General features: G+C 31.6%; 2 protein-coding genes across 2 annotated transcripts in view; both read left to right on the top strand.

Annotated features, from left to right (window-relative positions):
- Positions 1–14,951, top strand: part of LOC139490888 (pyridine nucleotide-disulfide oxidoreductase domain-containing protein 1-like) — a 44,703-nt gene extending 29,752 nt beyond the window's left edge. The window contains exons 9-14 of the mRNA XM_071278014.1: positions 3,895–4,009; positions 7,169–7,284; positions 8,393–8,515; positions 11,184–11,321; positions 12,960–13,032; positions 14,762–14,951. Coding sequence (XP_071134115.1) covers positions 3,895–4,009; positions 7,169–7,284; positions 8,393–8,515; positions 11,184–11,321; positions 12,960–13,032; positions 14,762–14,937 — 741 coding nt within the window. The 3' untranslated portion in view covers positions 14,938–14,951. The remainder of the gene's footprint in view (positions 1–3,894; positions 4,010–7,168; positions 7,285–8,392; positions 8,516–11,183; positions 11,322–12,959; positions 13,033–14,761) is intronic.
- A 1,985-nt stretch (positions 14,952–16,936) lies between these two features.
- On the top strand, positions 16,937–18,533 carry LOC139492699 (probable inactive protein kinase DDB_G0270444). The gene is made up of 2 exons (XM_071280851.1): positions 16,937–16,958; positions 18,007–18,533. Exons 1-2 carry the CDS (start codon positions 16,937–16,939, stop codon positions 18,531–18,533), a joined length of 549 nt encoding a protein of 182 aa, XP_071136952.1.
- Positions 18,534–21,526: the final 2,993 nt, after the last annotated feature.

The raw sequence follows: 21,526 nt of genomic DNA, 5'->3' as shown, positions 1-21,526 counted from the left end.
TATGTTCACTGAAACAACTAAAAAAAATCTTTTAAAACAAAAAGAAATAAGAATCATACAAAATGTAATTCATAGGTTGAAAGCCTACAAATGAATTTTTCTAATTTCGAGATTAAGAATTTAAAAATCTTTTGAAAATCATACATACTTTTTTATATGAACACTTAACAGATGAGATACTAATTCTATAGAATGCATTATAAAACTTGTGTTGGGGGAGATAACTCTTATCATATCCTATAAAATCTATTGTTAATGCATGCCCATTATTTGACTTGGTAAGGCAGTAAATAGAAAATATTACTCATTGTTTTCATCTACACCCATAATGAAACTGATTGACAAAAATATGCAGACTATTATGATTTTATAAGGACTATTACCAGTATTTTTAAACACAAAACTGTGATGTTAAAATTGTATTTGAAAATCCATATTTGACTAGGCTTATAAAAGCAGGCAAATATTAGTAAAATGTATCATGTATACCTGTACGGTAATTCAAGGTCTAGGCAAATTATTAATGTCATGTCTGTCATTTTCTTCATTACTTGAGAAAAAAAAACACATTTACTCTTAAAATTATCTCCTAAATTTTCAGCAGTGAAATCTGAAGATTTTTTTATATTACACATATATATATAATCATGAGATCATATAAGAATATGATTTCTTTGTCATGATTTATAGGGTATAAGAAAGTTTTATATGTAATAAAAGTCTCATTTTCAATTAATGTGAACAACCCTATAGAGAATTTACGACCTTTTTAAACTAAATTAAAATTATTGATTAATTTACAATCAGTTATGACATATAGTGAATGTGGTCAGCTTTTTAGATAGTTAATTTTCTCTGCAATCATCGATGAAATCCTCTGGGTACTTCCCACATGCTGAAGTCTTCAATCCTTGACAGAGGACATAGTATGATGTAACCCTTGAGAAGTTTTAAATATGCTCATCTTTATAAATAAAAGAGAAAATCTGGTATGATTGCCAATGAGACAACTCTCCACAAGACACCAAATGACACAGAAATTAACAACTTCAAAAATAACACCTTACAGCCTTACAGCCTTCAACAATGAGCAAAGCCCATACATAGTCAGCTATAAAAGGCCATGAAATGACAAATGTAAAACAATTCAAACGAGAAAACTAAATGACCAAAAAACAAAGGAGTAGGTCTGGTAAGGACCGATTTTGGCCTCAAATTTCAGGTTCATCTGACGAAAGATTTTGACCACTTTTTAAACACTTAAGTGTCTATTTTATTTGAATTAATTACCGGTAGTTTATGTGAAAGATTTTAACAGATTTCGTTATTAAAATCGATCTGATTCAAGGTCAAATATGAAAAATCTACCTAATATGCCGGAAAATGTCACTTTTTAGATGGTTTTTGGTAAAAATGAAAGTGGCCGCATCCGTGTTCATCCCTAACCTTTATATATGTTATGCATTATCATAAAATACACCTTACATTTCAATATTAAGGATGAACACAAATGCGGCCACTTTCGTTTTACACGAAAACCGTTTAAAATTTAACTAAAATGCTTGAATTATGAGGATTTCAGTAATTTAGCATGACTTAATGGTGCTAGTACCGGATATATGTGCATTGTATTGTCAAAAACAGCCCATATTTATGTAGCAGAAGCATTCTACTGTCCAATAAATAACTAAAGGTTTACATTTTAACAATTTTGTAAAACTGCTATATTTTGGGGCCAAAAAGGGGTCTTACTGAACCTACTCCTTTGTAACACATCAACAAACTACAACCACTGAATTACAGACTCCTGATTTAGGAAAGGCACATACACATAGAAGGTGGTTGGGTTAAACATGTAAGCGGGATCCCAACCCTCCCATAACCTGGGACAGTGGTGTAAAAGTACAACATGAGAAAGAACTATAAAATTCAGTTGAAAAAGGCTCTACTTATCAGATGGATACAAATAGAAATAGTTCAAATTATATTGGTTTAAATTCCGTTAGCCAATTTGGAAAATCTTCTTGTGAAAAACTTTTTGTCAGGTAAGGCTTATATTCTTTAATTATTCTGAAGGTCACAAAATGAGGCAATTTGTGAGGCAATTTGTTTATAAAACATCACTCTAAAAGAGCATCTGTTTTATAATTAGAATGAAATTCAAAACAGTGTGGCTGTGGCCATTGATTGACACATTAAATTCATCCATTGACTGGGACAATTTACATGAACGTTTGTCTGTAACGACCACTGTTCACAACGTACCTACGATAGACATTTAAACTGTGGGGTCACCAAAGGTTTCTTAACGCCTTTAATTATAAAATAATTCAAAAAATTAATCAGGAATAACCTTTATGTTTTGATTTATATAATTGATATAAATCAAAACATCTTGTTATTTCTGATTAGTTTTTCGAATTACTTTATTAAGGTGTTGAGAACCTTTGGTGACCCCATAGTAGTTTAAGTGTCTTTAAAAAGTACATAGTGAGCAGTGGTCGTTACATACAAACGTTCACCTAAATTGTCCTAGTCAATGGATGAATTTAATGTGTCAATCAATGGCCACAGCCACACTGTTTTGAATTTCATTCTATCTGATAATGATGAGTTACAGATCACCTACAAGTTTAGTTTTGGTCGACCTAATTATGGACATAAGACCTAGAAATTTCAATAAATTATTAGTTTCTGCTCCATTTCCCGCCTACTTCGTTGATATTGAGCTGGTACTTGCTTTTAAGTGTATAATGAATGTTGTCATATCACATGTTTATTTCAATTATCTGGTTGTTATACTCTTTACCATTGGACGTTGAAAAATCATAAAAATGATAATTTTCTTTTCATATTCAGACTTCCTTGAAGATAACAAGGTGGTATTGGGCAAATTATTGTATTTAGAAGTTATAAATTATATTTGTGTTTTATTAATAGAATTGTAGATCCATTTGTTTTGTAGGTATCAATTTTGATGTTTAAAGAAAAATTGCTATTTAAAAGTAAAATTTTATTATTTGCTCCTATTTTGATCATAGTAATTGAATAAGAACATTGAATTACTACAGTACTACAGTACTTTCATGCAGCAAATAAAAAAAAGGTATATTCAATCATGTCATCAAGTTTTACTGCTTGAAAAAGAATTTCAAAAATCATGTTAAAATGATTCTTAATGATTGTTTTGTTTCCAAAAAACTTGAGAAACAGGATTTTCTTAGGATAAAAGATACATAAATGTATAGATTTATCTGACTTGATGAGCATATCAGAGTAATAAGTGTCATAGAACATTGCTGGATTAAATTTAAGCAACAGTTAGATGGGGATAATAACAAATTGCTAAGTACACGTTCAAAGGTTAAAAAATTGTAAAGCAAAAAATGATATATTCTTGTAGGAATAATGAATGAAAAAATTTTGTCCTTTAATTGATTGTGAGACCCACGACTGCATGCTGCAATACGCGAAAGCATGTGTAAGTAGGCGGTTCTTCTTGATTTGAAAAACTTGTAAAAAGTTTATTCAGGAAAAGAAAAATTCTCAGAATATTTGATGCAACATGATTTAATACATGTATCAGTAGATGAAAAAGATATGATTATTATTTTTTTTCAGAAAGGAAAGCCTTATTCAGCTAGATAAGTTGAATTTTACTTTAAGATTGCTGGCAGTAAGATAACTACCCATACAATCTTCTCAAATAAGTACACTAAAAAAAGAAATACAAATAAATGTGTAAGATAAAATAAAGCTTTAGATACAAAAAATGATATGTACGATACATTTAACCCTAGATACATATCTGCTCTTTGGTTGGATTATGTCTTTTTGACATATTCCCCATTTCCATTCTTAATTTTATTTGAGATGATATATCTTGTGTTACAGACCTCCCATCAAGTCCATGTGGAGTATCTAGTGGAAATTCAGAAACTATTAAGTCCAGAAGAATTCGAGTCAGCTGGTCTGTCAGAATCTTGTGTACCAGAAAGCTTTATCTGTGGTAAGTTTAAAGGGGCACTAGCTGCTAAATTTATGTTCACCGATTTGACTCAAATTCTAATATTCTATTTATAACAATGTTAAACATTTTTTCAAACTATCAAAAGTATAAAATAAACAATTTACAGGACATGGTCTCAATAAGATGTAGCTTCGTTTCGTAGGATTTTAGCCAAGATGCCATCTAATTAACTATCGAGTTGACCTTTTATAACCATATAAGCCATGTAAACATAAACATAGATATAAATAGATTAAGCAACTCATGCAATTGGAATTTTATAGGTCTGTTAAATTTTGTTTTATGAATTATAAATTTATGTTTATCCTCGTTTTTGTCGAGCCTGCAACTTTTGTTGCAGAAAGCTTGACATAGGGATAGTGATCCAGTGGGGGCGGCAGTGGCGTTAGCTAACTTCTTGAAAGCTTTAAATTTTTGAAGGTAGAAGACCTAGATGCTTCATACTTTGTATATAGATGCCTCATGTTACGAACTTTCCATCAGTCACATGTCCAATGTCCTTGACCTCATTTTTATGGTTTAATGACTACATGAAAAAAAAGTTAAGATTTTTTGTAATGTTAAATTCTCTCTTATTATAAGTAATGGGATAACTAGATTTGGTATGTGCGTACCTTGCAAGGTCCTCATGCCTGTCAGACAGTTTTCACTTGACCTCGACCTCATTTCATGGATCAGTGAACAAGGTTAAGTTTTGGTGGTCAAGTCCATATCTCAGATACTACAAGCAATAGGGTTAGTATATTTGGTGTATGGAAGGATTGTAAGGTGTACATGTCCAACTAGCAGGTGTCATCTGACCTTGACCTCATTTTCATGGTTCAGTGGTTATAGTTAAGTTTTTGTGTTTTGGTCTGATTTTCTTTTACCATATGCAATAGGTCTACTATATTTGGTGTATGGAATGATTGTAAGGTGTACATGTCTAGCTGACAGGTGTCATGAGACCTTGACCTCATTTTCATGGTTCAGTGGTCAAAGTTAAGTTTTTGAGTTTTGGTCTATTTTTCTAATACTATATGCAATAGGTCAACTATATTTGGTGTATGGAAATATTTTATGATCTTTATGTCAGTCGAGCAAATTTTATTTGACCTTGACCTCATTTTCATGCTTTATTGCTAAGTGTTAGGTATTTGTGTTTTGGTCTGTTTTTCTTAATTTATAAGCAATAAGTCAGCTAAATTTGTTGTATGGAAGAATTGTTAGCTGGGCATGGTTCATCTGACCTTGACCTCATTTTCATGGTTCATTGATCAATGTTTAGTTTTCTTGGTTAATGTTGAGTTTATGTGACAGTTGTAATAAAGCTTTATATTTAGGACTATCAACATAATATCAATGATTAGTAAAGAAGGCGAGACATTTCAGCATGTGCACTCTTGTTTACTTTTATAAGAATATTTTTTGTGGATTGAATCAGTCAATCAAATTATTTACCTCGTTTCACTTTCAATGTTGACATTCTTTTCCTTTAAATAACAATACACTGGCAATGCATGCCTTGTTCTATCTCTTTCTATGGGCTTAAATTGGAGTTAACATGAATACAGATTTAATGGGGTCGAATTATTCACTTGCAAGTGAATAATTCATTATCAATGTTTATTAGCTTAATTTGACAAAATTGGACCATTTAGCTGATAAAAGCAAATAATTATTTCATTATTTCACTTTCATTAATGATTGAACAAAAAAAAAAATCATACTTTAGATTTTTTATACATCTCGTAGCTAGTGCCCCTTTAATCAACAAAAATTCAGAAAACATATCATCAAATCTTCTACAAGATCAGTTTTCATTTTATCATTTTTATAAAAAAAAGAAAAAAAGATGGAGACTACCTTGCTAACTCATCTTACTTGATTGATATTTGAGTTTAAATGAGACTCTCCTAAAACATTATTTTTGTTCATATTGTTCAGGGGTCAGTTACTGTCAACTGTCATTTATGCAAGAATGTTGCATACATGTAACAGCTCTCATCTTTGAATAATTACATGTACTTATCTTTAGTTTAAAAAGAAAAATGCTTTTGACAGTATTGTGCTATCCCTTTTTGGGAAGGTAATAGAGAGATTAATGGCCAGCGGCCAGATGGTGATCTAACACTGACACACCAAGTACGAGTGGGATAACTATTTTACATCCTAGCTGTTTTAGATTAGACGAAAAACCATTTACAATTAATAAAATCTAGTTTAAAAAGCCACACAACCATTATAATATACTTTATATATTATTATATGATGTATACCCTTTATGACCCCCAAACACGATGAGTAGATATCAAACAATGTCAACTCGCCCATCTTGCCAATCAGCCCATACTATATCGCCACTATAGCCCCACTCTTGTTTACCGACTCACCGCACTTTTGAAAATGTGTAAAATCAAATTGAACAATCAGTCTGACAACTCACTTATTATCAAAAAAGGTTTAAACCCCACTGAATAAAGGTCTGCCAACTCGCCCCACTTATAATAAAAAGATATTGCTTCCTTTAATTATGTTAAATTACTGTTAGTTCGTATCTAGTCGTCCTGGTGTAGTGGTATGTGTCATGGCTTGATATGCTAAAGGTCGTGAGTTCGAATCCCAGCATATACACTGGATTTTTTCTACGTGAATTTTGATAGATGTCTATTTTGTATAATTAAGTTTTATAGTGGATTTGACATTCCTGCCAAAATGTTACAGAACAAAGCAAAGCATGCATAACAAAGAAACTCAAACTGGGGTGATCTGGTAGGGGTGATTCGGCTCAGATCCGGCTCGGATCACCCCAGTTAGAACAAAGGAGCTGGGATGTAATGATAGTTCCCCCATTTTGTAACTAGATAATCAGGATTAAAATACTGCAATCATGGTGCTAACAATAACTTTTGTTAAGTAGGTATTCACAATCAACTTTCTCTTTAAAAAAAATATCAATGAGAATTGTGAATTTCTAATTGGAACTGATTCTTGACATAGAGTCTGAGTTATATTAATAATGATACACACAGTACAAAGAAAGATCACTCCAGTATGTAAATTATAGGGTGGGAAATCTAGATTAGAAATGTGGATTGGAAATCTGACCTTGAAGCTTTCCTAGTCTAATCACCTTTGTCTTTGCATACTACATTTCAGATAAAAGTTGGCCTGTCTATGTACAGTTAACCAATGACAAAGTTTATGGCTGTGATTTTATCGTTAGTGCTACAGGTGTAACACCTAATACAGATCCGTTCTTGACAGGTAATCAGGTAATAATAGTGTGTTTTATTGACAGTGTTTCCCCTGGGTCATTTTTTCTTTTTCACCACCTCTTGGGCCAAAATAAAATATAGTGAAACTTTGCTTGAAACATGTATACTTCACCAAAACGGTTGTAAAGTATTGATACCCACTTCAAATCAGTTATTTCTATCCAAGAAAAAGGCTAAATTTCAAATTTGGAGATTTTTTATGCTTTTGAACCATAATGCCATATTTTTTTTTCCAGACCATTGTTAAAAAAAGACCCAAGGAAATGTAAAACTATGCTTCAAACACATGCATTGCAAAGTTGTTAATAAATCCTTAGATGACATGTGCACATCATTTCATTAGAAGAAAATAGGGCATGAATCATGTGGATTCATCATTATTTGTTGGATAACAATTTTTGTGGGTCTGGTGGGTACAAGTGAACTACGAATTCACGTGTTCAACAAATGATAAATTTACATACAGTTTCACTGTTTGTATGCAGAAATAAGTAAAAACATAAAATCAAAAATCTGTGAAAATGCAAGTTTTTATCAATCCACAAAAGTTGATAGCTACAAAAAATAAATGAATCCACAGTATTATGTTTTGAATTGTAGTTTCACTGTCTATATTTGGTATGTATTCTAATATTAGCCCCACATGGTAAAAAATCTCCCACTTATGGGAATTTTTTCAACTTTATTTCATTTCAAGAAAATGCAATTCTTTGTTTTATAAATATTTGATAAGATTTATTTGAATAATGAACATAATTTGCCTAAATAATTTAATTTTAAAAGTAACAGTATGAGTATTATAAGAAATAACAAAGATCTGCCAATTTGTAAATTTGAAAGTGATTGTTTTTACATTTTATTTTACATGTACACTATTACACATGAATTTTAAGCGCAAAACTTGCAGATTTTGAAAAGAATACAGAAGTAGTACACATTTTTGTTAAGGGGCCAGCTGAAGCTCGCCTCTGAGTGTTGGATTTTCTTGCTGTGTTGAAGACCCATTGGTGTCCTTCAGCTGTTTTTTTTACTCTTTGGTCATATTGTTGTCACTTTGATATATATTCCTCATTTCCATTCTCAATTTTATCAAATTTATTTTAAGTTAACAATAGCAGAAGATGGAGGATTCAAGGTAAATGATCATATGCAGACGACAGTTCAAGATGTGTATGCAGCAGGTGACATCTGTACAGTGTCATGGGAACTATCACAACACTGGTTTCAGGTAGGGCATTGGATGATGATATATTGAAAAGCAAAATATAACATTTTTTTTTTTTCTTTGATGTTAGAACTTTTTTCTAAACTGTTTCAAAAATTGAATTCTGAATTTCAGAATTTTAATACAAGGGAGATAACTAATTATTTAGCATGTTTCTTATAGAAATGAAAATTAGGACTGATGTTTATAGTCAAATAATTTTAATCCCCTTAAACAAGATTTCATTCCGGAATCCCATTTAAGAAGTTTGTATGTCAAAAAGAATTGCTGCAGTAACATAACTAAGGAATAAACTTTGAGAAGAGGTTACTAAATTGTAAAACTTTGAACGTTGAACATTGTATATGAAAATAGGTCGAAAAAAAATATTCCCTTGTATTTGACAGTTGTAGGTAATAAATCCTACATTTTATTGCAGTAAAACATTTCTGTTTCATAAATATGTGTCTTGGGTATTTCAAAGCACCATTATTTTTTTTTTATTTGGGGTTTCTATAGAATATTTTCTAAACTTGAGGTTACATGGTTACTATAAAATCTTGTACACAGGTTAAATAAGGGGAGAAATTTGATTGGTTAACTTTGAGTGATTGTTATTTTCTTATATGCAATGAAATGTTATGTGAATTTTTATCTATAGTACTGGACAGGATATATATACAATATTAGGTCAATGAAAGAAAAATATAAACTTTTTTGTATGAGGCTGAGGGCGAGGTTCTACTGAGCCCTTCCCCAGTTTTGCGCTGAGTACAAAAAAGTTTATATTTTTATGACATTGACCTAATATTGTTTTTATACTGCAACTTAAACTAATACATTGATAGCTTTTTAAATCGTAACACAAATTTCAAACTTATTTTCATCCCTTAATAAACCCCTGATTGTGGAGAGAGTGTTCCATGATGAAATTGACATTATACAAAATATAGCTATGTTACTTTATTTAGGAAATAAATACAACTAGTTGCAGTATAAAAAACTTTACTCATGCCAAGCATTTCTTTATTTGAAACAAAGATAACTTCTGCACAATTTTTTGAAAAGTGCAAATTTAACAAAGACTAATAGGGGGAAATAAATGGTGGTATTACACTTATGTATATAGAGATTAAGACATTTTGCTCCTCTGTAGCAATCTTGTTCTAATACATTTAAATTCAACATAATTAACATCAAAATCATTGAAACAGTAAATTTTATGCCCCACCTACGATACTAGAAGGGGCATTATGTTTTCTGGTCTGTGTGTCCGTCGTCCTGCTTCAGGATAAAGTTTTTGGTCACAGTAGTTTTTGATGAAGCTGAAGTCCAATCAATTTGAAACTTAGTACTCATGTTCCTTATGATATCATCTTTATAATTTTAAAGCCAAATTAGACTATTGATCCCAAGTTCACAGTCCACTGATAATAGAAAATGAAAGTGTGAGTTTCAGGTTAAAGTTTTGGTCAAGGTAGTTTTTGATTTTTGATGAAGTTGAAGTCCAATCAACTTGAAACTTAGTACACATGTTCCCTGTGGTATGATCTTTCTAACTATACCCCCGCTTTGAAAAAAAGGGGGGTATACTGTTTTACCTCTGTCTGTCCTTCCGTCAGTCCATCAGACTGTCAGTCCGTCTGTCCCATGAATATTTTTCATCACATTTTTCTCAAGAACTACACTACCAGGATTCCTGAAATTTGGTTTCAGGCTTGATATAAGTCAGCTATACTGTGTGATGCGTTTTCAGATTCATCACTCGACAATTTCCTGTTTACCGAACACTTGTATGATTTTACACATGATAGCCAAGTTGAAAGTTTTTGTCACATTTTTCTCAGGAACTACAATACAAGGATTTCTGAAATTTGGTTTCAGGGTTTATATAAGTCAGCTATACCGTGTGATGCGTTTTCAGATTCATCACTTGACAACTTCCTGTTTACCAAACACTTGTATGATTTTACACATGATAGCCAAGTTGAAAATATTCGTCACAATTTTCTCAGGAACTACAATACAAGGATTTCTGAAATTTGGTTTCAGGGTTTATATAAGTCAGCTATACCGTGTGATGCGTTTTCAGTTTCATCACTTGACAACTTCCTGTTGACTGAACACTTGTATGATTTTACCCAAGATAGCCAAGTAAAAAATTTTTGTCACAATTTTCTCAGGAACAACAATACAAGGATTTCTGAAATTTGGTGTCAAGGTTTATATAAGTCAGCTATACCGTGTGATGTGTTTTTAGAGTCATCACTCAATAACTTCCTGTTTACTGAACACTTGCATATTTTTACACTATTAATATTATCCACTTGCGGCGGGGGTATCATCAGTGAGCAGTAGCTCGCAGTTTCACTTGTTTTAATGCCAAATTAGATTTTTACCAAATTTCACGGTCCATTGAACATGGAAAATGATAGTGTGAGTGGGGCATCTGTGTACTATGGACACATTCTTGTTTGTATCAGTATAGACAAGGAATGCAGTAATTCAGTTCTGCCAAATATCATAGCAATGTTGGACTGTCAGTTATTGGTCTTGCATTATTTTCATCTGTTAACATTTACAATAGTAATATCTATGTATATATATTCCCCATTTCCATTCTCAATTTTATTAAACATAAGCTCTATAATTTCCCATGTACCTAGTTTCACAGGATAACTTTCTGTTTTAGATGAAACTGTGGTCACAAGCTAGACAGATGGGTGTATACTCTGCAATGTGTATGGTAGCAGACGATCAAAAGGAGGACATCCAATTAGATTTCTGCTTTGAACTGTTTGCCCATTGTACAAATTTTTTTAATTACAAGGTAATTTATAAAAAAAAATAATACTTTAATATATCTATGCAATGTACACACCATCTTTATTATACCCCCGCTTTAAAAAAGGGGGGGTATACTGTTTTACCTCTGTCTGTCAGTCCGTCCGTCAGTCCGTCCGTCCGTCCATCAGTCCGTCCGTCAGTCAGTCCGTCCCATGAAACTTTCGTCACATTTTTCTCAGGAACTACACATCCACCCTTTCTGTAATTTGGTATCAACATTTATATATGTCAGCCATACTGTGTGATGCGTTTTCAGATTCATCACTTGACAACTTCCTGTTTACCGAACACTTGTCTGATTTTACACATGATAGCCAAGTTGAAAATTTTCGTCACATTTTTCTCAGGAACTACAATACAAGGATTTCTGAAATTTGGTTTCAGGTTTTATATAAGTCAGCTATACCGTGTGATGCGTTTTCAGATTCATCACTCGACAACTTCCTGTTTACCGAACACTTGTATGATTTTACACATGATTAACAAGTTAAAAATTTTCGTCACATTTTTCTCAGGAACTACAATACAAGGATTTCTGAAATTTGGTTTCAGGATTTTTATAAGTCAGCTATACCGTGTGATGCGTTTTCAGATTCATCACTCGACAACTTCCTGTTTACCGAACACTTGCATATTTTTACACTATTAATATTATCCACTTGCGGCGGGGGTATCATCAGTGAGCAGTAGCTCGCAGTTTCACTTGTTAATTCTGAAACAAAAGCAATAACATTAAGCTATTAACCATTCAATACAATATAAATATAAGGAGATGTGGTATGATTGCCAATGTCACACTATCCATTTAAGATCAAATGAATTGGATGTTAGTCAGTTGTAATTTCCAAGATATTAGCTTTTAGAGATCTGGATGGAGAGTTGCATTCTGTGGCTTATGAAACATGAACTGTGAGTGAAGTCATAAAAGGATACCCTCCAACCCACAATACTGTTGGTACATGTATATTGAAAAAAATAAGTTAGATTATCTCCCCTTTAACATGTTATATTTTCTTCAATAACACCTCATTTAGTGTTTTTCAAATGTGTAAAATAATATCCATTCCTCAAAAAAAAACAGAAAGTTAGAAATTGATTTTGGGGTTATGGCCCTAGCCCTAACCATTTAGGCAATATAGGGCAAAAAACAAGGATTTTATGGTTTCTTGACAATAACTTGAGTACTAGCCAAGGATATCTATGAAATTATAACACATGGTTCCATACCAAAATATGAAGATTGTGATTGATTATTTTTAGGGCTTAAAGCCAAACCATTTTCAAATTGGTCCATATTGAGGTCAAAAGGGTCCAAAATTGAACTTTGTTTCATTTCATCAAAAATTGAATTCCTCTGAGATATTTGATATGCTGATTCTAACCATGTATTTAGATTTTGTATGTTGGAACGTAAAAAGTAATTTTCCAATTTTAAATTTAAGTTCTTGGACCATGCTAATACTGTGTCAGAAACCTAAGCTGTGTCAATGATTTTACCGTTATTTAGAGCTTTATCAATCTTAAATGTTGCATCTATACCTGCCCAAAATGTTTGACCTCTGTAAATGTATCAAGATGTGCCCTGTGGATGGGTTTTCTAACTTTTTTATTTTATTTGCAGGTTATTTTGTTAGGGAGATTTAATGCCCAGGGATTAGGCAATGATTATGAACTGTTATTACGAGTAACCAAAGGTGAGATAAGTTGATACTAATTTGCCTTTTCGTAATCTGAAGGACAATATGTGTATCCTTAAATAAAAACATCGTTATGCCTTAGTTATTCTTTGTTTAGGATAGTTTGATTATAAATCACACTATTTTGACCTGTTTGAAATTATTTTCAAGAGAACTGAAGTGTTTAGTTTGGAGTGTGAAAAATTCAATTTGTGTGACAATATTTATGCATCTGTATGCCTTGTCTTTCTTACAGACATTGCAACAAATGGAACTCTCTATTTAAAAAAAAATTGAGGTGACATTAACCATGGTATGACATTTTATGCAGACAATATTTTATTGATCCTAAGTAGCACATGATGTGTGTAATATGAGATCAAACCCAGACAATTCAGCATTTGCATATCCAAACTCTCTTGCAGGTGCTTGGCAATGAGATTGGAAACATGCATTAAAAAATAGTTCTTTTTCATGTATTACTGGTATTGCTTCTTGTTTAAGTTGCAAATCTCAGGTACATGGTATAAGATGTACCGGTACTAGTGATACCAAGGTTAGATGTCAAGGTTAATGATACCTAATGGCATTACATGTTTAAGAAAAAAGACATTAATTGAAATTATGTTATATTGTGTTAGGATGCTCTACTAAATAGGACCCTTTTCTCTATTTTTAGTAATTTACAAATTATCATATACAAAAAAAAAACTTAATAAAAATAAAGTAAGAGAGAGGTACTGGCTAACTCTTTAATTATTATTTTCACCCTGCAAGTCAAACAACAAAGTTATTGAAGATGGCATTTGGCACTTTTCATAACAATATATCTCGCCATTTCGTCATACTTGATTTTAATCAAGATTTAAATTAATTAGGTAAAAATTGTGAAAAGAAAAACATTGTTGTGGAAAATTTGATAAATTATGTCATTAATTAGCAGTGTATTCAGGAAGATATATTTATGTAGAAGTTTGAGGAATGGCTCTATTAATTAAGCCTTTGTTTTGATGATATCATGACCATAATGACAGATGAAAGGTCAAGGGTCAAGGTTATTGTTTGTGCTTTAATTGACATCCTCCCACCGATGCCCATTTCTTTGTAAGAGGTGACAGTGTTTCTTAGTACATATTTAATTCTCTTTAATGCAGATTTTGTTTCCTTATGAGAAAAAAAATATATTATTAATAACGAGCTTTTTCAAAACTGTTTTGTAAGATACACTTGATAAACTTTTACTTCATGTACATGTCATGTTATATTATTGAGATAGATTAGCTTTGAAAGGGACAGGCTACATAATCTTTAAAAAAAATCATATTTTAGACTTAGGCAAATTATGATACAGTAAAATATGAAATGTACATCCACAAAGAAATGGAAAAAAATTAGACATAAGAAAAACTGAAAAAGATACCTTCAATCAAATGTGGTTATACTACTTTGTACGAAAAACTTAATTTACATCAGTTTTTTTACATCCACAAAGAAATGGAAAAAAAATTAGACATAAAAAAAACTGAAAAAGATACCTTCAATCAAATGTGGTTATACTACTTTGTACGAAAAACTTAATTAACATCAGTTTTTTGTACAATCAATTATGGATTACAAGCAAAAGATTACGGTCATCAGAAACTTTACTGTTATGTACACACAATGTTATTCATCATGATACTGTGCCATGGTTTGTCTAGATTCTACCACCATTTATGAAACTATTTTTTGTCTTTTCTCTTTACAGATTTGGAGTACATTAAAGTAGTGTTACAAAATGGCCGCTTACAGGGAGCTATTTTGATTGGTGAAACAGATTTGGAAGAGACATTTGAAAATTTAATCCTAAACCAAATTGATCTGACCCCATTCAAAGAACATTTATTGGAACCCAATATTGACTTAGAAGATTTCTTTGATTAAAATTTTATGCTAAATATATTTGTTGTTTTTATCTATTTAGGACTGAAGAATCTTAGGTTTGTTTCCTTAGAGATGGTTTAGGGGAGATATTACTAGTGGCCAGTATCTATTGAAGCCCTTTTCCATATAAAACTCTATTTTGTAAAAGAAAAAAAACTTTCCCAGAATCAGTTGGTGTTTACCTTTTGGGGCACTTCCTATATACAAGGTGATAGGACGTGCTGCTGGAATAGGTCACCTTTTGAGCTTGAAAATATATGAATAGGTTGAGATAACTATCAGAAATATATGATAAGTTAACAATAAAGTTCCCATAACTTCTTTGTCTGTCATCTTTCTTGGTGTCCCCAACTGTTTATATCAACCATTTTTTCTCTTATGGCACTTTGGTATTCCACTCTTATATTACAGACCATTACTCACAGAGCCTAGGTCACTTAGGTGGCTGATTGTTCTTAGTATTCCAACTACTGTTACATTGGGCTATCAACACTGAGGTTATGGGTTAAAATCCCACTTAAGGTAGATTCATGGTATACCGCCATCTTGGATTGAACAATCACAGTAAAAAGTCGGTCTAGTTATTTGCCTAAATCTGCAAATTTGGAGACAGATTTGCAATTTAATGGTTAGACTGTTCAATAATTTAAAGAAAACTTGGCAATTTATTGTATAATTCAAAATATTTTTAAACAAATATAACAAATATAATTTTTCTTGCTTTTAAAATCATTTTTTTCAAACGAGCCATTTAAGGGAAGATAACTCTTTTTTTTATGCACACAAATGAGTTTTTCCATGAACAATCTAACCAAATTTAGGCAATTTTGACGACTCATAGCTTGCAAAATAGCACGGTGACCCCTACTTTTTATTATATTTTTGAAAAGAGCATATTAAAATCTTCATTCTGGCTAAGTATAAGAAAATTCTGTCTCAAAAAATATTTAGGCATGATCTACCTTAAGGCCGGTGTGTTCCACTCCAATCTGAACTGACAAGGATTTTCAGTTTTTCTACTGAAGGGGCCAAGGTTCTTTGACACTATTTTCCTCCACAAAAAAAACTACTCAGAAAAAAACAATATTGCTGAGATATTTTAAACACCAACCAATCAATCTATCACTATATATTTTCAATGAATTAATTTGAAGAAATCTATATTTTTTTTTTAATAAAGCTTTGGAACAATTTCTTAAAATTATACCAGTTATCATAATCTCTGAGTAAGACATCACCACAATAAATATAGTTTCATCAACTTTGTATTTGGGTGATTCATTTAAACTCATCATAATGTGTAATGTTGACAATTGACATAAACGACAAATGAGCAAAAAATCTTAATTATGGGTCTTTTATCGAAATTATTGTATTGAAAAAATATATTAACATCCTGGAAATCATCTGTATAACTTTCTCATTTTTTCTCTGGACTTTTGCCTTGTTACAAAACAATCTTATTTTATAGTGCAGTTAAGTTATAAAAAAAATAAGAGTCTGATAACCATTTTTTTCTCACGAATAGTTACTTTAGTTAATATCGAAAAAGAGTTATCTTTCTTTAGCTTAAGCCTATCTATATATGACATGTTGAAACATACCACAAGGTCTCAATAAACTTTAAAAAGAAAAAAGGTGTTTGTTGTCAAAGCAATTGAAAAATGTGGCTTCAACAACAATCACTTTTTACATCGTGTGGTGTTTTCCATTCTTGTCACTTGGGCACTTCATTTAGTAAAAAATTATCATTATTTTGAAAAATGTTGATGGTTACTTTGATATTCATTATCTTATTATCTCTAAACTTTAATACATTATTAGAAAACCTAGTATGATCTGTATTTGACTTCATTTTTGGCTATATTGAAGAGAAAAACTTTTTTCTATCATATTCTATTACATTAAAATAAAAATAAATCATAATTGGCTTGAAAAAAGTTAAAGAAAACGTTGCATATATGTTTTAGAAGATTTACATGTTTCAATCATATAAATAATGCGACAGGAAATTGGAAGTGGTCATATTTTTTTTTAATTTTACAATTTGCACCTGTTTAACCTTGATTTTTAATCCATCTTTTTCAAGATGTGTCACACAAAACCAATGCTACATTTAAAAATCCATCAGCTGCAATTAATGTTCATGTACAGGTTTATTTAATGTTCAATGCACATAGACCAAATTAACTGGGGTCACACACATACACAAGTTTCAACATTAACATGATGCATTTTTCAAATGACTTGGTTTCTTGAACAGATGTCTAACGTAAAGCTTGCACAATTTTAACACCCATGAATATGTTCTGTCTTTTAAGTTTGCACAAAATTCAATTTTTATGCACATATATTTTATAACAATCGTATGCCAAGGAAAGCTATTTCTCTCACAATTTTTTATTGTACCCAGAGTTACGGAACATGAATTTTAGAATTTTGTATTCAATAAATAGGGAACACTTAACGTATGCATATGACACAGCTGATTATAAAATGTATGAATTATAAGCAAACTTAATGTAAATTACATTTTTGTTTGAAAAAAATCTTCATGTTTATTGGTTTTGTGTAAAAATTAATTGTTACAAAACAACTTTTCATCAATTTTCCTGTTTCAAAAAAATATATTGTACACTGACTTTAAAAACAGATTGACAGACAGTTCCTTGAGAAAAATTATAATTTCTGAAAAAAAAAGCTAAACTTAGACCATTGAATTTGTAACTGTAAAATTCCAATACAGAGTAACTAAGGAAATACCAAGCAGATTAACTTTAGAAATAAGGTACATAGCAACTTAGGAAACACCAAACAAATAAACTTTAGAAATACATAACAGAGTAACTAAGGAAATATCCAATTAATTAACTTTAGATATACAGAACAGAGTAACTTAGGAAACACCAAACAGATAAACTTCAGAAAAACAGAACAGAGTCAGTAAGGAAACACCAAACAAATAAACTTCAGAAATACATAACAGAGTAACTAAGGAAACACCAAACAGATGAACTTTAGAAATACAGAACTGAGTAACTAAGGAAACACCAAACAGATAAACTTCAGAAATACAGAACAGAGTTACCAAGGAAACACCAAATGGATTAACTTCAGAAATACAGAACAAAGTTACCAAGGAAACACCAAACAGATTAACTTCAGAAATACAGAAAAGAGTTACCAAGGAAACACCAAACAGATTAACTACTGAAATACAGAACAGAGTTACCAAGGAAACACCAAACAGATTAACTTCAGAAATACAAAACAGAGTTACCAAAGAAACACCAAACAGATTAACTTCAGAAATACAGAACAGAGTTACCAAAGAAACACCAAACAAATTAACTTCAGAAATACAGAACAGAGTTACCAAAGAAACACCAAACAGATTAACTTCAGAAATACAGAACAGAGTTACCAAAGAAACACCAAACAGATTAACTTCAGAAATACAGAACAGAGTTACCAAAGAAACACCAAACAAATTAACTTCAGAAATACAGAACAGAGTTACCAAAGAAACACTAAACAAATTAACTTCAGAAATACAGAACAGAGTTACCTTACCAAAGAAACACCAAACAGATTAACTTCAGAAATACAGAACAGAGTTACAAAAGAAACACCAAACAGATTAACTTCAGAAATACAGAACAGAGTTACCAAAGAAACACCAAACAGATTAACTTCAGAAATACAGAACAGAGTTGCCAAAGAAACACCAAACAAATTAACTTTTAATCCAGAACAGAGTAACGTAGGAAATACCAAACAAATATACTTAAGAAATACAGTACAGAGTAACTTAGGAAATACCTAAGTGATTAACTTGAGAAATACAGAACAGAGTATTTTAGGAAGTATTCAACCAATGAACTTGAAAATACAGACCATCAATAGGTGTCTATAGTTTACCATGAAGTAAACATGTTAATAATTATTCAAAATATAAGAATAAATCAATTGGTTTAATGATCATTTTAAAATATGTTGGAAATATTTATTTACATGACAGAAGAATCTGCATTTCTCGTTGAGTCTCGTACGAATTCAGGTTTTAATTTTTGAAAGGATAGGCTTCATTTTTTAAGAGTCTACATGGGAGCAGTTAATAAAACTAAATATTGAATATTAAAATGTCTTATCTTTCAACATGATTATTTATCGCCTTTTCAATTTTCTACGCAAGAAAATCGTCATGCCATAAAACTTTCTATTTAGTGAAAATTAAGTGCTACCGTTTTACGAGTGGGTGCATAAAACATCACAGGAGTACAATAAGAACTAATAACAAGTCATATTTTATGCTGCTTAATCCATATTTTGCACTGGTGTGGAAACATTTTATGAACATCTGCATTTGACTGGTCATAATAATGTTATATTCTTTGGTAGATTTTTTTCTGCAATTATATAATAAAATAATTTAAAACTGGTCTAAATGTCAGTATCTTGGTTGAAATGTCGGTCGAAACTAAGAGTTCAAGTTTCAGGACAACAATGAAAAGAACACTGGAATAAGAACTTGTTATATATAAATGCACTACTATCAGAACATACCAGTTTGACACTAGTTCGGAGGCTCTGTCCCCTAGGTCATCGTCCGGTGACTTTGAATGCATTTACAATCCAGTTTAAAGTTAAGTCAGTTTGTTAGGAACTACTGATATTTTCTAGAAAAGATGGGCGAAAGATACCAGAGGAACATTCAAATTAATAGATCGAAAACAAACTGACAAAAATGATAAAGACAAACAGACAAACACGTCCACTTGTATTTTTGTCCATCTGGTGAGTTAAGCCTTTTTCAACTGATTTGTATAGTTCGTTCTTGTGTTGTACTGTTATACCACTGTCCCAGGTTAGGGGGAGGGTTGGGATCCAGCTAACATGTTTAACCCCGCCACATTATTTATGTATGTGCCTGTCCCAAGTCAGGAGCCTGTAATTCAGTGGTTGTCGTTTGTTTATGTGTTACATATTTGTTTTTCGTTCATTTTTTTTTTTACATAAATAAGGCCGTTAGTTTTCTCGTTTGAATTGTTTTACAGATCCTGCTCCTCATGTTGCACCCGTCGTGTTGCTCATATTACTACAAACCCGTAAAAAGTTTAAAATGGTAGGTCATATGCGTGAAAAGGGAACAGGATTGTAGTTACGACATAAGGAACATATCCGATATCATCTGTGAAGTTGCATTCCTTTCTGTACACATCTGTTTGACGATTCCAGGTTCTGCCCCCATGTCTAATTCAATCGACTATGAATTAGTTAGCAATTGTGCATGTTAATTTTTCTGCTTTTAGCTTAAAGTGTCTTTGTCAGAGAAAAAAAAATCATGGAATGGCGAGATATGTGTTAGATTTATGACTTTATAAGGGACAAATATCGTCGGAGGACCCCCAAGGAAGGACGAGATACGATAAGCTTTTGCTCTTTCGTTTTTATAAAAAAAAACCGAAGATGTGGTCTACTTGCCAATAAGACAACTGTCAACAAAAGACCAAATGACACAGAAATTGACAAGTATAGGTCACCTTAAAGCCTTAAACAATAAGCAAGGACCATATCACATTGTCAGCTATAAAAGGCCGCGAAACGATAAATGGAAAACAATTCAAAAGAGAAAACTAACGGCTTATTATGTACAAAATACAGAATGAAAAACAAAAATGTAACATAGCAACAAACTTCAACCACTGAATTACAGGCTCCTGACTTGGGACAGGCACGTCATACAGAATGTGGCGGCGTTAGACTTAGTTTGTTGGAGCCAAACCCTAACCCGGGACAGTGGTTTTAACAGTGCATCATAAGAACACAATTAAAATATCAGGTGAAAAGTTAACTCGTCAGACAGAAATACATAAAACAAACACAAAAACAGAGTGGACGTGAACGAGAACTAATTTATAATACATCCACACAACAGAAAGACTCTTTGTACATACTGAGAGTACTTGCATTTACTGACAGCTATTTCAACATAAAAAAATATCAATTAATGGAAAAATTCACGGATCTAACACTAAAATATTTGTCAATATTATAGTGAAAAAGGGAAAATAATATAAGAATCATAATTTAAAATTGTTGTGGTATACTAGTACCATTTAAACGAGCGAAAGCGTTAACATTAACACTTTGAATGCTGATAAGCGCCTGTGACAATTCACTTTTTGATTTTAGTTCAAGTAAAATATAAGTAAATGGAATATCGTAGTTCTGTAGAATAGTAGGTAGTAGTAAAACATCCTGCATGTATACTTCCTATTAATGGGAGTAAAAGGGTTTGAACTTTATTACGTTCTTTTTACGTCGGTCCTGTAATTAGTTGATAAATTTTTATCCGACTCAAATTCAGATCTACTCTACCTTGACTCGCTTACTCGTCAGTTTATTATAAAACATAGCAAAATCACAGATCAAATTTTAAATTAGATAGATAAATTGTATGTTATTTCGAGTAAGTCGCCAAAGTCCGTGAATTCCATAGCTTTGTTTGTGTTGCATGTTTATGTAACATTTGTTGGGTATTTCAGACAATATCGTATAGATTTTAGTATCGATTGTTTGTTAATAC

This window comes from Mytilus edulis, chromosome 10, assembly GCF_963676685.1.
Source record: "Mytilus edulis chromosome 10, xbMytEdul2.2, whole genome shotgun sequence".
NCBI classification, from domain to species: domain Eukaryota; kingdom Metazoa; phylum Mollusca; class Bivalvia; order Mytilida; family Mytilidae; genus Mytilus; species Mytilus edulis.
The sequence above is the reverse complement of the archived record's forward strand: the minus strand, read 5'-3'. Positions and strand labels throughout refer to the sequence as shown.